Source organism: Rana temporaria, chromosome 12 (genome assembly GCF_905171775.1).
Source record: "Rana temporaria chromosome 12, aRanTem1.1, whole genome shotgun sequence".
Lineage (NCBI taxonomy): Eukaryota > Metazoa > Chordata > Amphibia > Anura > Ranidae > Rana > Rana temporaria.
The window spans coordinates 144,604,894-144,621,737 of NC_053500.1; the positions used below are offsets into that span (position 1 = coordinate 144,604,894).

The following is a 16,844-nucleotide window of genomic DNA, read 5'->3' on the forward strand; positions in this document are numbered from 1 at the left end:
ACACACAGTAATTAAAAAATATATATATATATATATACACAAAATAATCAAATATATATAGGTATCTCAGCATAACATCATCTTTTATATTGTACCAAAAAAGTGAGTATTATCTTGCGTTTGTATGCATTAAAATTCATTAAGCTCTGGTTCACATTGGCCGATTTGGCGTGTGATTTGACTATTGGCAATGACACTGTCCGAATCGGTGCATATTTCTCACATGTAAAATGCAGATTTTTACTGATTTTTTTCACATGTAAAATTTAGATTTTTACTAGTTTTTTTTTCACATGTAAAATGCAGATTTTTACAGATTTTTTTCACATGTAAAATGCAGATTTTTACAGATTTTTTTCACATGTAAAATGTAGATTTTTTACTGATTCTTTTCACATGTAAAATACAGATTTTTACTGATTTTTTTCACATGTAAAATGCAGATTTTTTACTGATTCTTTTCACATGTAAAATACAGATTTTTACTGATTTTTTTCACATGTAAAATGTAGATTTTTTACTGATTCTTTTCACATGTAAAATGCAGATTTTTCATTATTTTTTTCTGCATTTTAATTATTTTTTTCACATGTAAAATGCAGATTTTTACTAATTTTTTTCACATGTAAAATGCAGATTTTTTATTTTTTTCTGCATTTTAATTATTTTTTTCACATGTAAAATGCAGATTTTTTATTATTTTTTTCTGCATTGTTATTATTTTTTTCACATGTAAAAGGCAGATTTTTATTATTTTTTTCACATGTAAAATGCAGATCTTTTAAGATTTTTTTTCACATGTAAAATGCAGATTTTTACTGTTTTTTTTTTTTACATGTAAAATTTAGATTTTTACTGTTTTTTTTTTTCACATGTAAAATGCAGATTTTTACTGATTTTTTTCACATGTAAAATGCAGATCTTTTAAGATTTTTTTTCACATGTAAAATGTAGATTTTTACTGATTTTTTTCACATGTAAAATGCAGATCTTTTAAGATTTTTTTTCACATGTAAAATGTAGATTTTTACTGTTTTTTTTTTCACATGTAAAATGCAGATTTTTACTGATTTTTTTCACATGTAAAATGCAGATCTTTTAAGATTTTTTTTCACATGTAAAATGTAGATTTTTACTGATTTTTTTCACATGTAAAATGCAGATCTTTTAAGATTTTTTTTCACATGTAAAATGTAGATTTTTACTGATATATTTTACATGTAAAATGCAGATTTTTACTGTTTTTTTTTTACATGTAAAATTTAGATTTTTTTCACATGTAAAATGCAGATTTTTAATTATTTTTTTTTTCTGCATTTTAATTGTTTTTTTCACATGTAAAATGCAGTTTTTATAATTTTTTTTCTGCATTTTAATGATTTTTTTCACATGTAAAATGCAGATTTTTTTTCACATGTAAAATGTAGATTTTTACTGATTTTTTTCACATGTAAAATGCAGATGTCAGCCTTGTCCTGGGTGGGAAGTGGTTTTGCTGTACCAGTATGTGGCCCCCTGATAATCATACTGATCAGGGCTTTACTTCTATGTGTGGAACTACAAGTCCCAGCACCTTCCCCCTATAAAGACACCCACATAATAAAGGGCGATGCTGGTCCTTGTATTCCCCGGGCAGCTCCATGTGGACTACAAGGCTCAGCATGTCCCCGCACCGCACGGTGTGTAGAAGCGGCGCTGGAACTCCCACCACGCCCCGCCCCCTCGCTCAGACAGCACCACGTGATTCGCTCTGCGCTCGGACGTGACCGGAAGTAGCGACGTGACGTCAGCGGGAAAAGATGGCGGCGTCCATGAAGTGAGAGGGCAGAAGGGGCGCAGAATGAGAGGTATGAGGGGCGTCCTCCTCCGGGTGTTATAGGGGGACATTGTTACCCGGATACCGTCCTGTCCTCTTTATTGTGGATAGAACTTCTCAGAGGAGTGCAGGGTGATAACGAAGAGACCCTGTCTGTGGGCTCCCCTATAATAGAAGGGGGGTAGTCTCACTTCTCCTGTCTCCTCTGACCTTTCCATTCCTGTCAGTATCACCACCACTCCACACGGCTGTCCTATTCCTGTGCCCCCCCCCCTGTGGGGAGATGGTTCCTCCCTGGGTCTGGTAGTGACAGGTGTCAGCAGATGGAACCATCTCACCCAGAGGGGAGGACAGGAATCTCACACTCATAGCAAAGTCTCATTAGTGTTGGATGGAGGGAGGAGGAATTACACCCCCTGCTCTGCCACCCTCTCTATTTCTCATGTTTACCATCATAAGTGAAAGTAAAAGAAAATTTCACATTTCGGCTTGTCACCAGGACAGGAATAGAAGGGAAATCTCCCAAATGGGGACACTACCCCTCCCCCCCCCAAGGAATTCCCTCACTTTGCATGGATTTCCTGTGACTTTATGTTTTGGCAATGGTACAGGAAGTGATGGGAAATCTCCCCAGTGGGGACACAGATGGTAAACAAAACAAAACCTGACAGGGGTTGTGATCCTCCCTTACTCCCGAATGGGGGAAAAAAATGTTCTAATGCTCTAATTTTTATCACTTGCTGACCACTAAGGATGAGCTCTGGCGTGTTCGCATAGAACACATGCAGAGCCCGCCAGGAAGTGTGCCCGGCGCTGCGCTAATAACAGCCAGGGAGACATTTCACGATCCCTGCAGCCGAGCATCGGGACAATGTCTCCCTGGCTGTGATTAGCGCAGCGCCGGGCTCACTTCCTGGCGGGCTCTGCACGTGTTCTATGCGAACACGCCCGAGCTCATCCTTACTGACCACGCCATAGCGTTATGATAGTTCTAGCACGGTCGGTCAGTTCTGGGAGTCCGTCATGTGATGGTGGCAGCCGCAGCGCGCTCTACGATGCGCATCACAAATTGAGGTAAAGAGCCAATCGGCGTCCAATCACAGCTCATCACAATGTAAACAGAAGCTGGTTATCGGCATTCCTTTCCTCCTACTGTCACCATCAGGGGATAACCGGCTTGTGTAAAGGGGCATCTACTCCGATTACCAGTGCTGCATATCAGTGCCCACCAGTGCTGCCTATCAGTGCCCACCAGTAATGCATAGTTACATAGTCAGGTTGAAAAAAGACCAACCACAAAAAAATAAAATAAACAAACAAAATAAAAGACACAATACAATCCCACACACCCAACTCAATACCCACAGTTGATCCAGAGGAAGGCAAAAAACCCCAGCAGAGCATGAGATCCAATTTGCTACAGCAGGGAAAAAAAAATTCCTTCCTGATCCCCCGAGAGGCAATCGGATTTTCCCCGGATCAACTTTACCTACAAATCTCAGTACTCAGTTATTTTATGTACATTTCGGAAAGCATCCATTGCCTATCAGTACACACCAGTGCTACCTATCAGTGCCTACCAGTGCTTCCCACCATTTCTGCCCACCAGTGCTGCCTATCAGTGCCCACCAGTGCTGCCTATCAGTGCCTACCAGTGCTTCCCACCATTTCTGCCCACCAGTGCTGCCTATCAGTGCCCACCAGTGCTGCCTATCAGTGCCCACCAGTGCTGCGAATCAGTGCTGCCTATCAGTACCCACTAGTGCTGCGAATCAGTGCTGCCTATCAGTACCCACTAGTGCTGCGAATCAGTGCTGCCTATCAGTGCCCACCAGTGCTGCGAATCAGTGCCCATCAGTGTTGCGAATCAGTGCTACCCACCAGTGCTGCGAATCAGTGCTACCCACCAGTGCTGCGAATCAGTGCTACCCACCAGTGCTGCCCATCAGTGCCCACCAGTGCTGCCTATCATTGCCCACCAGTGCTGTGAATCAGTGTTGCCTATCAGTGCCCACCAGTGCTGCCCACCAGTGCTGCAAATCAGTAGTGCCCACCAGTGCTGCAAATCAGTAGTGCCCACCAGTGCTGCAAATCAGTAGTGCCCACAAGTGCTGCCAATCAGTGCCCACCAGTGCTGACCTGAAGCTCTAATTGGCTTCAAAAAGAGTGGGCCGGGGGCACAGAGCATTGCACCCCGAGCCCACCCAGTTGTGTGAAAATAGTGACTATATAATTAATATTCGCTATTGTCTTCCTGCTTCTCATGGGTGCCCATCAGCGTCTCCTCATGGGTGCCCATCAGCGTCTCCTCATGGGTGCCCATCAGCGTCTCCTCATGGGTGCCCATCAGCGGGTCAACCCATGGGTTCCCTTCAGCGTCTCCTCATCGGGTGCCCTTCAGCGTCTCCTCATCGGGTGCCCTTCAGCGTCTCCTCATCAATTAAGGAAAAAAATCACGGATTTGCAACATTTTACAACAGAAACTTAGAATTTTCTTTTTTTCCTCAATTTTTGCTCTTTTTTTATTTGGTTAGCGAAAAATAATAACCCCAGTGCTGATTAAATACCACCAAAAGAAAGCTCTATTTGTCTCTAAAAAAATTATAAAAATGTAATTTGTATACAGTGTTGCATGACCGCGCAATTGCCATTCAACATGTGACAGCGCTGAAAATTGGCCTGGACAGGAAGGGGGGTGAAAGTGCCCCCCGGTATTGAAGTGGTTAAAAGTTTAAAACGAATGACAGGTTCTCTTTTAAGACGCGGCTCGAGTATTTATTCAGTTAAACTTCCCACATTCCACACCGCGCACAATCGGTGAGAGAAAAGCGGGCCCGGCCCAATAAAACTCCACACGTTTTTTTTTTTTTTTTTTATTAGCGCTCAGCATGTAAAGCCGCCAAGACGGCACAAAGATGGAAACTCTTAGAAATCGGCACTTGTGTTCGCTCGGAAAAACTAAACAACCCCGCGGGTAATCTGCACCGGCCATAAAACTGCTTATATACTTTTCTTCTTCTTCTTTTTTTAAAGCTGCGCTCAGCGCCAAGTGCTGGAAATATTCTACGCGGGATCATACTTACCACCGCTTTAAATCCGCACTTTATGGACCCGCCGCTTTACCAGCTCCGCTGCTCTTTTATGGCGTGACAGCTGCGCCATTAAACCTCCTTTTTTTTCCCTCCCTTGTAAGTGTAAACGTGTAACTTTTAATAGCGGCGAGTTGTAGGTTTATAAAATAATAAAAACATTTTTCTTTTTAGTTTTTGTTTGGATGTTTCTGATCCGGTGTTCTGTCTCTGTGTGATGGAGGCGCCAGAATACGACGTCTATGAGGAGCAGATGTTTGAACCGCCACCTCCTGGCAAGAGGGAGGAAAGACAGCTCACGTCTGGTGGGATGGGGGAAGCCTTTGTGCCTGACTTGCCAAGTTTTGTTTTTTGGCTGTGACTTTTCACTCATGTCTGTGTGTTCTTACACTCTCGGCATGGATTTACACAAGTACTCTATGTAAGGTATGGGCCAGTGGCGTCACTACGGAGGTGCGACAGGGTGACACCAGAGTTGCCAACCACCTGTAAAATCAATATGGCTGCGGGGCTACTTTGGCTCAGACATGCTCAGCTATTTTTGGCCGGGTGGGGCGCATGTGCAATGAGTCAGTGACGTCATGGCGCTGCCTGGCGCCATGTTTGAATGAATGGGCACGTCTCCCGAGTCACGACCAGCAGACTGGATCCTGGCCCACCACCATGTCGCTGAGCAGCACGGACGAGGATTCCCGGAGACTGGACTCCTGCCCTCCACCATCCATTCATGGCTGCTGGAGACTCCCACCATTGTGAGCACGGCCATACAGTTCCTAAGCCAACTCAGACATGCTTGGCTATTTTTGGCTGGGTGGGTTCATGCGCAGTGAGTCAATGATGTCATGGCGCTGCCTGGCGCCATGTTTGAATGAATGGCAGTGGGCACGCCTCCCGAGTCCCGACAAGGAGACTGGGCCCCGGCTCGCCATTCCACCACCATGCCACTGTAAGCAGCATAGACACGGAGTCCCGAAGACTGGACCCCTGGCCTTCACCGTCCATCCATGGCTGCTGGAGACTTCCACCACACCACTGTAAACACAGCCACACGGTTCCAAAGCTGACTGGGCTCAGACTTGCTCAGCTATTTTCGGCCTGGCTGGCGCATGTGCAGTGAGTCGGTGACGTCATGGCGCTGCCTGGGGCCATGTTTGAATGATCCAAAGCGTGTATCACTGACGCCCCTAGTGTGTGTGTTTTATTTTTGGCAATTGAGTACCAATTATTTTCAGTACCCACCCCCTACTTACACGAAAACATCCTTTGTCCCGCCTCCTCACCTCCTTAATACGTTACATGTCCCAGGAGGCTGCAGGACAGTTAATAAAGCTCTGTGCGATGAGGGGGGAGGAGGGGGTTGTTATTCCTCAGGAAGCCACAGCCGTCTCCTGTATCCAATATGTGGAGAAGACTAGGTACTCACCAATGTGATATGACAGTTCATAATCGTCATTTGCAGCAATGGAACTGTTCAAAACATTGCGAAAGGTTCCTGCACTCCTTTTCCGCGAATTTTATCGCTGTTTGCATTGACTTCTGTTAAGGCGAAATGGCAAGCCACAATGAAATTGCATGTCAATATCGCGCTGAAGTACCGTGATTTCAAAGCTGCACTGGTGTGAATTAGGAAGTCCTGCAGCACATATTGGGGGTCCAATAATTCTTCTTTAAATTACCTTATTGCAACCATCTACTTAGTGGTTTGCTTGGTGTTCCAGTTGGGGGGGCGATCGGTGAACTATTCTGAGCCTATATATATGAAAAAGTAACAAGGAAAAGTTCCCCCATGGTGCTTTGCCGCAGGAGATTATTAATATTTAGAAAGGATAATTACCGTATATACTCGAGTATAAGCCGAGTTTTTCAGCCCTTTTTTTTAAGGCTGAAAATACCCCCCCTCGGCTTATACTCGAGTCAGTGTACCTGAAATTATTGAGAGGCTGCGGGCGTCCATTGTTTAAAACTCCTCCTGGTCCCTTCCGTGATAGGCGCTTCTCAGCAGAAATTACACCGCAAAGACTTATTGGTTTCGATGTGATCGTAAATAACGCCCAGCACCATTCACGGACGACTTATGCAAACGACGTAAAAATTTAAAAAATCAACGAGGTTCCGACGTCCATACCTAACATTGGCTGCGCCATCTTTTTGGTGGAATATCTTTAGGCCTGAAAATGCCTTACGTAAACGGCGTATCTTTACTGCGACGGGCAAGCGTACGTTCGTGAATAGGCGTATCTCGCTGATTTACGCATTCTAGGCGTAAATCAGCGTACACACCCCTAGCGGCCGCCGTAAATAGACAGCTAAGATACGACGGCGCCAGCGGTCGTATCTTGGCGACATTGAAGCGTATCTCAATTTGAGAATACACTTAAATATACGACGGCGCGGATTCGGAGTTACGACGGCGTATCTACTGATACGCCGGCGAAACTCTACGTGAATCTGGCTGATAGTAACCAAATGAGAAGTGTACCAAAGAAGTCTCCTGACCAGTGTTCCTGTGCACTAGAGATATATATATATATATATATATATATAATGAAAAAGTATATGACACCCATAGCAGCCAATGGGATCGCAGCTGTCTGTTTTCTCATTCTCTACACAAACTTGAGATCCACAATCTGCTTTCATTGAGTGAAATGAGTTGTTAAGCTGCGTGGAGTACAGCGCAGTCCTCGCAGCGCCCCGCAGCGCTCATAAAACCCCCATTTACCAGCAGACTCGTGTTTGATAAACATTTTTAGATGTTTCTCGTAATTTAATTTAAGGACTTGCGCTCAGCCTGTGAGTGTGTGTCAGTTTACCTAATGACACGATACATGGCATTAATCTTTCCACTGAGGTAACTCGCCAACTCCGTAAACTCGCCGACCTCCATATTTTTGTAGCAGCGATCTCATTTCCTCGCCGCTCCGCATTAACGAGCGCTCCAGAGGCCGCTGGGGTTCGCAATGCTACGTTTTTAGGAGGACGCGGGGCAACTGGAAAATATCACAGCCTATGTTTGCTTAACGCCAGGCTAATGATCTTGTGAAAAATGCCCACTTCATGTTTTTTTATACCAAGTATGGTTTGGTCTGCGATAATAGATGCAGCGAGGAGATGGGAATGAACTGCTAACCCCCCCCCATTTGTAGTTACAGATCCTTCTCCCATGAAAGTGCTTGAGAGGAAATGGCCTTCTTCTTTCTACTTTTGTAACAGAGAATATTTTTATTTATTTTATTTATTTAAAACCAATTTTCGGGATTAAATTAACCCCCCCCCCCCCCCGTAACTTACATACCCCTCTCATTTACTGCAAAGTAGGGTTGTCCCGATACCACTTTTTTTAGGACCGAGTACCGATACTTTTTTTGAAAATGTGTCCATGTGTCCCCAAATGCAGCCATGTATCCCCAAATGCAGCCATGTGTCCCCAAATGCAGCCATGTATCCCCAAATGCAGCCTTGTATCCCCAAATGCAGCCTTGTATCCCCAAATGCAGCCATGTGTCCCCAAATGCAGCCTTGTATCCCCAAATGCAGCCTTGTATCCCCAAATGCAGCCTTGTATCCCCAAATGCAGCCATGTATCCCCAAATGCAGCCATGTGTCCCCAAATGCAGCCATGTATCCCCAAATGCAGCCTTGTATCCCCAAATGCAGCCTTGTATCCCCAAATGCAGCCATGTGTCCCCAAATGCAGCCATGTGTCCCCAAATGCAGCCTTGTATCCCCAAATGCAGCCTTGTATCCCCAAATGCAGCCTTGTATCCCCAAATGCAGCCATGTATCCCCAAATGCAGCCTTGTATCCCCAAATGCAGCCTTGTATCCCCAAATGCAGCCATGTATCCCCAAATGCAGCCTTGTATCCCCAAATGCAGCCATGTGTCCTCAAATGCAGCCATGTGTCCCCAAATGCAGCCTTGTCCCCAAATGCAGCCATGCCCCCGCACTGATCAACTAGGCGGCGGCGGGAGGGGAGGGCTTGGCTTTCTCTTTGGGGACTAGACGGCGGCAGCAGCTCTCCGCGCCCTCTCCACTCGCTCTCCACGCCCTCTCCACCCGCTCTCCGCGCCCTCTCCACCCGCTCTCCGCGCCCTCTCCACCCGCTCTCCGCGCCCTCTCCACCCGCTCTCCGCGCCCTCTCCACTCGCTCTCCACGCCCTCTCCACCCGCTCTCCGCGCCCTCTCCACCCGCTCTCCGCGCCCTCTCCACCCGCTCTCCGCGCCCTCTCCACCCGCTCTCCGCGCCCTCTCTACCCGCTCTCCGCGCCCTCTCCACCCGCTCTCTGAAAAAAAAAAAGTATCGGTGAAGCATCGGGAGCATTTGCGCGAGTACAAGTGCTCGTGCAAATGCTCAGTATCGATACCGATACTAGTATCGGGACAGCCCTACTGCAAAGTGGTTCTAAAGGCATAAGGTTGTTTTTATCTTAAAGTGTAAAGCCTCTTGTTTTTTTTTTTTTTTTTTTTAGTAGAGTTCCGCCCAGCTTTTGAACTTTTTCTTAACCACTTCACCCCCGGACCATTTGGCTGGCCAAAGACCAGAGCACTTTTTGCGACTCAGCACTGGGTCGCTTTAACTGACAATTGCGCGGTCGTGTCACTTGGCTCCCAAACAAAATCAACGTCCTTTTTTTCCCCACAAATTTTGGTGGTATTTGATCACCTCCTGCGTTTTTTTTTTTTTTTTTTTGCGCTATAAACAAAAATACAGTGACAATTTTGAAAAATAAGCAATCTTTTTTTTAACTTTTTGCTATAATAAATATCCCCAAAAATATATATATAAAAAAAAAAGTTTTTTTCCTCAGTTTAGGCCGATACGTATTCTTCTACCTATTTTTGGTAAAAAAAATCGCAATAAGCGTTTATTAATTGGTTTGCGCAAAAGGTATAGCGTTTACAAAATAGGGGATAGAATTATGGCTTTTTTTGTATTAGTAATGTCGGCAATCTGCGATTTTTATCGTGACTGCGACATTATGGTGGACACATCGGACACTTTTGATCTATTTTTTTTTTTAGACCATTGACATTTATACAGCGATCAGTGCTATAAAAATGCACTGATTACTGTGTAATAAGGATGAGCTCTGGCGTGTTCGCATAGTACACGTGCAGAGCCCGCCAGGAAGTGTGCACGGCGCTGCTCTAATCACAGCCAGGGAGATATTTCCCGATCTCTGCAGCCGAGCATTGGGACAATGTCTCCCTGGCTGTGATTAGCACAGCGCCGTGCACACTTCCTGGCGGGCTCTGCACGTGTACAATGCGAACACGCCCGAGCTCATCCTTACTGTGTAAATGACACTGGAAGTGAAGGGGTTAACACTAGGGGGCGAGCAAGGGGTACCTAGGGAGTGATTCTAACTGGGGGGGGTTGGCTAACTAGAACATGACAGAGATCGCTGCTCCCGATGACAGGGAGCTGTGGTTCCCTGCCATGTCACTAGGCAGAACAGGGAAATGCCTTGTCTACATCTCCCCATTCTGCAGCTCCGTGTCACGATCGCAGGACACCGGCGGACATCGAGTCCGTGGGACCCACTAAGCCAGCAATTTAAAGGGGGCGTACCTGTACACCCATTTGTACAGCCATGCCATTGTGCCAACGTAAATCATTGTGCGCTGGTTGGCCTGCGGTTAAGGTACATTTGTCATTTAGCACAGTTGCTGTTTAATGTTTTGCCAGGTAAACGGATGAATATAGAGCTTGTTTGTCATATAGAGCTTGTTTGTCATATAGAGCTTGTTTGTCATTTAGAGCTTGTTTGTCATTTAGAGCTTGTTTGGAGTGACGCCATCTAATCTGTTTCCTCCTCAGGAACGGCAGCAATGTGCCTGGCACAGATCCACAGAACGGTTATCGGGTCACCAACCGCGTGCCGACTACTCCAGATATGCTGCAAGAGGAACCATCGCTGGCTTCTTTTTCATCCAGCTAAATGCAAGGTCAGTATCAGTTTACTGGTTACTAGAGATATGCCGAACACCCCGACACACCCCCATTCGCTTTGCAGCAGAACTCCCAGACGGGACAAGTTCTAACCCGAATGGCAAACCCCATTAACGTCTATAGGACTTACCTGTCTTTTGTAATCCAGCAGTGTCCTCACCCTAGCCAATTTTTCAGTCAGGTGCTTCCGCCACCGCCATCTCGCCTTGCGGCTTCAGATCTGGTTCTCTACTATGCATGAGCTTTGTGAATGGACCAGCGGCGGGGGAAGGTACAGGATGGCCGAACTTACAGATGAGTTTGACAACTCGCCCACAAGTAGAAGTGGGTACCTGTCAAAACCAAGTACCCCCCGCGAAAGGTGCCAAATGTGGCAACAGAGAGGGGAAGGAGGCAGACAAGCAGAGCTTCCTTTTTTGGAGCTCTGCTTTATATCCCACCCTGCCTCCCGGCATCTGAAACCCCTTAAAAGAGAAGTATGGGTTTGTTTTTTTTTCCTCCATCATACTTTCCTAGGTGGATGCTGCATTGGTCCCCCGGCGCCTCTACACAGAGAACCGAGTGATCTAATGAACATCGCTGATGGCTCGGTTGTCACAGCTCCCCGAGCAGAGAGCTGCTGACTGTCAATCAGCAGCTCTCCGCTCTGCTCCTCCGTGCTCATTGGAGCGCCGAGCTGTAAAGGGAGCTGAGAGCCTGAGACAGGCATCAGTCCAGGCACCCGGCAGATCCAGACTTTGTCGGGATGACGCGGTCGGTGCCTGGACGGATTTCTGTGGCATCGGCAGAGAGGACTTCACCCCGCTCTCTGCTGAAAACGGGGCACAGGACCGCAAAACGAATTGCACTCCTGTGACCCAGAGGAGAAGCCCAGCCTAACGAGCTGCTCAGGCTGGACTTCTCTTTCAAAGGCCTGGGGAGGCACCAAGGGATTGATGGAAAGTATTATTTGCGCACATTGTTTATATTTTGAGCATCCCGATGTAGACAGAGAACCTGACCGATTTGTGATGTTTCTGTATTTGCAGTATGTGACACAACATGGGGCTCTATGTCAGCGAGCGAAGCCCAAAACAGACTTGGGCGACTCGGCGCTTCAGGAAGAGAAAAGAATGAGGGAGGTGAAGGCGACATCCAATGTACTCAATGTGCCAGACAAAGATCCTTCCAAAGACACAGCCGCTCCAGAAGAGCGAGCCGCTCCAGAAGAGCGAGCTGCTCCAGAAGAGCGAGCCGCTCCAGAAGAGCGAGCCGCTGGTGACAAACTCTGCGATCAGTTCCCCACCTCAGAGGACAGCAGAGGCTGGAAGGAGATCAAAGTGGACCTGTCTACCCTGCCTGGGATTTTCGCTCGACTGTCAAAGATCAGACTCTCAGGTATATACTGATCCTCGGGTGATGGGCATTTCCTGGGCCATAGCACTCTGTAGTAAACTGATATTTGGGTACACTTAACCACTTCATGACCGCAGTACGTTGCAGCTTTGAAGTGGTTTACCGGAGTTATGGATGACGCTATCAGCCAAAATCTCTATTTTTTTTCAGCTAGCGATCCTCTCTCTCTCTCATAAAAGCAATCCAAGCTGATTAGCCACTGGATTGCTTTAGGAAGCAGCAGGAGAGGTGGGGGGGGTGGGGGGGGGGGGGGGGGGGGGGACAGAAACACAAACTACTGCAGGAAAATCTCCCCGTTGTGGGAGGGGCAGAGACACAGAAATTTGTGGAACACTCATCATTGTGGGAGGGGCAGAGACACAGCAATGTGTGGTAACACTCATCATTGTGGGAGGGGCAGAGACACAGCAATGTGTGGTAACACTCATCATTGTGGGAGGGGCAGAGACACAGCAATGTGTGGTAACACTCATCATTGTGGGAGGGGCAGAGACACAGCAATGTGTGGTAACACTCATCATTGTGGGAGGGGCAGAGACACAGCAATGTGTGGTAACACTCATCATTGTGGGAGGGGCAGAGACACAGAAATTTGTGGAACACTCATCATTGTGGGAGGGGCAGAGACACAGAAATTTGTGGAACACTCATCATTGTGGGAGGGGCAGAGACACAGCAATGTGTGGTAACACTCATCATTGTGGGAGGGGCAGAGACACAGCAATGTGTGGTAACACTCATCATTGTGGGAGGGGCAGAGACACAGCAATGTGGGGTAACACTCATCATTGTGGGAGGGGCAGAGACACAGCAATGTGTGGTAACACTCATCATTGTGGGAGGGGCAGAGACACAGAAATTTGTGGAACACTCATCATTGTGGGAGGGGCAGAGACACAGAAATTTGTGGAACACTCATCATTGTGGGAGGGGCAGAGACACAGCAATGTGTGGTAACACTCATCATTGTGGGAGGGGCAGAGACACAGCAATGTGTGGTAACACTCATCATTGTGGGAGGGGCAGAGACACAGCAATGTGTGGTAACACTCATCATTTTGGGAGGGGCAGAGACACAGAAATTTGTGGAACACTCATCATTGTGGGAGGGGCAGAGACGCAGAAATTTGTGGAACATTCATCATTGTGGGAGGGGCAGAGACACAGCAATGTGTGAAACACTCATCATTGTGGGAGGGGCAGAGACGCAGAAATTTGTGGAACATTCATCATTGTGGGAGGGGCAGAGACACAGCAATGTGTGGTAACACTCATCATTACGGGAGGGGCAGAGAAGCAAAGAACTGCAGGGAAATCTCCCCATTGTGGGAGGGGCAGAGACACAAACTACTGCAAAGAAATCTCATTGTTGGAGGGGCAGAGGCACAGCAATGTGTGGTAACACTCATCGTTGTGGGAGGGGCAGAGACACAAAGAACTGCAGGGAAATCTCCCCATTGTGGGAGGGGCAGAGACACAAACTACTGCAGAAAAATCTTGCCATTGATGGAAGGGCAGAGACATGCTACTCTGGGGAATTTTTCCCTTGTGGGATTGACTGAGACTAAAACTGGTCTGGGTAAATCTCACTGTTGTGGGAGGGACATTATTATTATGGGCGGGGCAGAGACACATACTACTGAGAGAAGTTTCTCTGTTGTGGGAGGGGCAGAGACACATACTACTAGGAGAAATCTCACTATTGTGGGAGGGGCAGAGACATATTACTAGGAGAAATCTCACTATTGTGGGAGGGGCAGAGACACATATTACTAGGAGAAATCTCACTATTGTGGGAGGGGCAGAGACATATTACTAGGAGAAATCTCACTATTGTGGGAGGGGCAGAGACACATATTACTAGGAGAAATCTCACTATTGTGGGAGGGGCAGAGACATATTACTAGGAGAAATCTCACTATTGTGGGAGGGGCAGAGACATATTACTGGGAGAAATCTCACTATTGTGGGAGGGGCAGAGACATATTACTAGGAGAAATCTCACTATTGTGGGAGGGGCAGAGACACATATTACTCTGAGAAATCTCACTATTGTGGGAGGGGCAGAGACACATATTACTAGGAGAAATCTCACCATTGTGGGAGGGGCAGAGACACATATTACTAGGAGAAATCTCACTATTGTGGGAGGGGCAGAGACACATATTACTAGGAGAAATCTCACTATTGTGGGAGGGGCAGAGACATATTATTAGGAGAAATCTCACTATTGTGGGAGGGGCAGAGTCATATTACTAGGAGAAATCTCATCATTGTGGGAGGGGCGGAGACACAAATAATTAGTATATCTCATCTTTGTGGGTGGGGCAAAGTCACAATCTACAGTGGGGATCTCTCACCATTGTGGGAGGGGCGGAGACACAACCTCTGGGGGGGAGGAGTCCCCATTCTGGGAGGGGCAGAGGTCCAAATTTTTTTAGCTCCCTGGTGCCCACCCATTGAATTTGGGTGGAGTTGGTCTTTAAGTCCATTATAAATTCACATGCACCTTCCAGGTAATGATGAATATCGCCACACTGCGCTTTATATTTTCTTCTTGCATTAAACATCACAGCCGTCTTTCAGCGCAGATTAGGCTTTTGTGTCAGAAAATGTTCACACTCATTGTAGTGCGATCAAATGAAGTCCCGCCCCCGGGTGTAAGAATGCCATTTATACTGCAAGAATAAATCCTGGAAGACAAACACGCCGGTTATCCCTTCTTATTATCAGTGCGCCAGACTGAGCTGCAAGAGGCAATCACCTCCATTTAATTAGTAGGCGTAATTTCCAGTATTCATTATTGTAGGGAGGCTCGTCACTTGTTAATAAGATAACAAGAATCATTAAATGAGTGGACACCTCTGCAGGGAAACTCTAATTATACCAAAGAGTTTGAAGTATTCCTCTTCTTTCTTCTAAATCTCTACTTTAGTTTCCAATCCTTAAAGTGTCCCCCGGCCTGGCCATGCACATCACAATTCAGTGGTATGGGGGTTGTGTGGCTGAAAAATACATTGCACATTTAAAGTGTATGCCAAGGTGAAATCAAACAAAAAAATAATTTGGACATCTCTGCAATACATTCTCATGTCCCAGATCATAAAAGCATTGCAAATACAGAAAATTACTGCTGATGTCCAGAAATATAGCGTGCTCCTACCTTCCTCATTGACACGGCAGCTCAGCTCCTAATCACATGGTGTCAGCCCTGCCTACTTCATTTCTGATGGATTGCAGAGAATACAGTCCCCTCCACATATCCATAGCCTGTCCTACACTCCACAACCCCTCCTCACCTACTCTCCACAACCCCTCCTCATCTCCTCTCCCCTCTATAGCCCCTCCTCATCTCCATAACCCCTCCACATATCCATAGCCTGTTCTACTCTCCACAACCCCTCCTCATCTTTATAACTCTCCTCATCTCCATAACCCTCCTCATCTCCTCTCCCTCTCCATAACTCATCCTCATCTCCTCTCCATAACCCTCCTCATCTCTTCCCCCCTCTCCTCTCCATAACCCTCCTCTCCCCTCTATAGCCCCTTCTCATCTCCTCTCCATACCCCTCCTCATCTCCATAACCCCTCCTCATCTCCATAACCCCTCCTCATCTCCATAACCCCTCCTCATCTCCATAACCCCTCCTCATCTCCTCTCCCTCTCCATAACCCTCCTCATCCCTCTATAGCCCCATCTCATCTCCTCTCCATAACCCTCCTCATCTCCTCTCCCTTTCCTCTCCATAACCCTCCTCATCTTTATAACCCTCCTCATCTCCATAACCCTCCTCATCTCCATAACCCTCCTCATCTCCATAACCCTCCTCATCTCCATAACCCTCCTCCATCTCCATAACCCCTTCTCATCTCCTCTCCCTCTCCTCTCTATTTGCCCTCCTCATCTCCTCTCCATAATCCTTCTCATCTTCTCCCCCTCTCCTCTCTATAGCCCCTCCTCATCTCCTGTCCGCTCTATAGCCCCTCCTCATTTCCTCCCCCTCTCCTCTTTATAGCCCCTCCTCCCCCTCTCCTCTCCATAATCCTTCTCATCTCCTCCTCCTCTCTATAGCCCCTCCTCTTTTTCTCCTCCCCCTCTCCTCTTCATAGCCCCTTTCTCATCTTTTCAACCCTCTACATAACTCTCCTCATGTCCTCTCCATAGCCTCTTCTCATCTTCTCCCCATAGCCCCTCCTCATCTCCTCTCCATAGCCCCTTCTCATCTCCTCTCCATAGCCCCTTCTCATCTCCTCTCCATAGCCCCTTCTCATCTCCTCTCCATAGCCCCTCCTCATCTCCTCTCCATAGCCCCTCCTCATCTCCTCTCCATAGCCCCTCCTCATCTCCTCTCCATAGCCCCTTCTCATCTCCTCTCCATAGCCCCTCCTCATCTCCTCTCCTCATCTCCTCTCCATAGCCCCTTCTCCTCTCCATAGCCCCTCCTCATCTCCTCCCCCCCTCCTCTTCATAGCCCCTCCTCATCTCCTCCCCCTCTCCTCCTCTATAGCCCCACCTCATCTCCTCCCCATCTCCTCTCCATAGCCCCTCCTCATCTCCTCCCCCTTTCCTCTCCATAACCATTCTCATC

The 16,844-nt window shown here is 47.1% G+C and overlaps 1 protein-coding gene across 2 annotated transcripts in view; it reads left to right on the forward strand.

Moving 5' to 3' along the window:
* Positions 1-1,739: 1,739 nt before the first annotated feature.
* Positions 1,740-16,844, forward strand: part of LOC120919091 (protoheme IX farnesyltransferase, mitochondrial) — a 121,985-nt gene continuing 106,880 nt past the window's right edge. The window contains exons 1-4 of one of the 2 annotated variants that reach the window (XM_040331090.1): positions 1,740-1,847; positions 10,729-10,856; positions 11,889-12,041; positions 12,078-12,237. In XM_040331090.1, coding sequence (XP_040187024.1) covers positions 1,841-1,847; positions 10,729-10,856; positions 11,889-12,041; positions 12,078-12,237 — 448 coding nt within the window. In that variant the 5' untranslated portion in view covers positions 1,740-1,840. Of the gene's footprint in view, positions 1,848-10,728; positions 10,857-11,888; positions 12,238-16,844 lie in introns of both variants that reach the window. The other variant, XM_040331089.1, reaches the window with a different exon arrangement.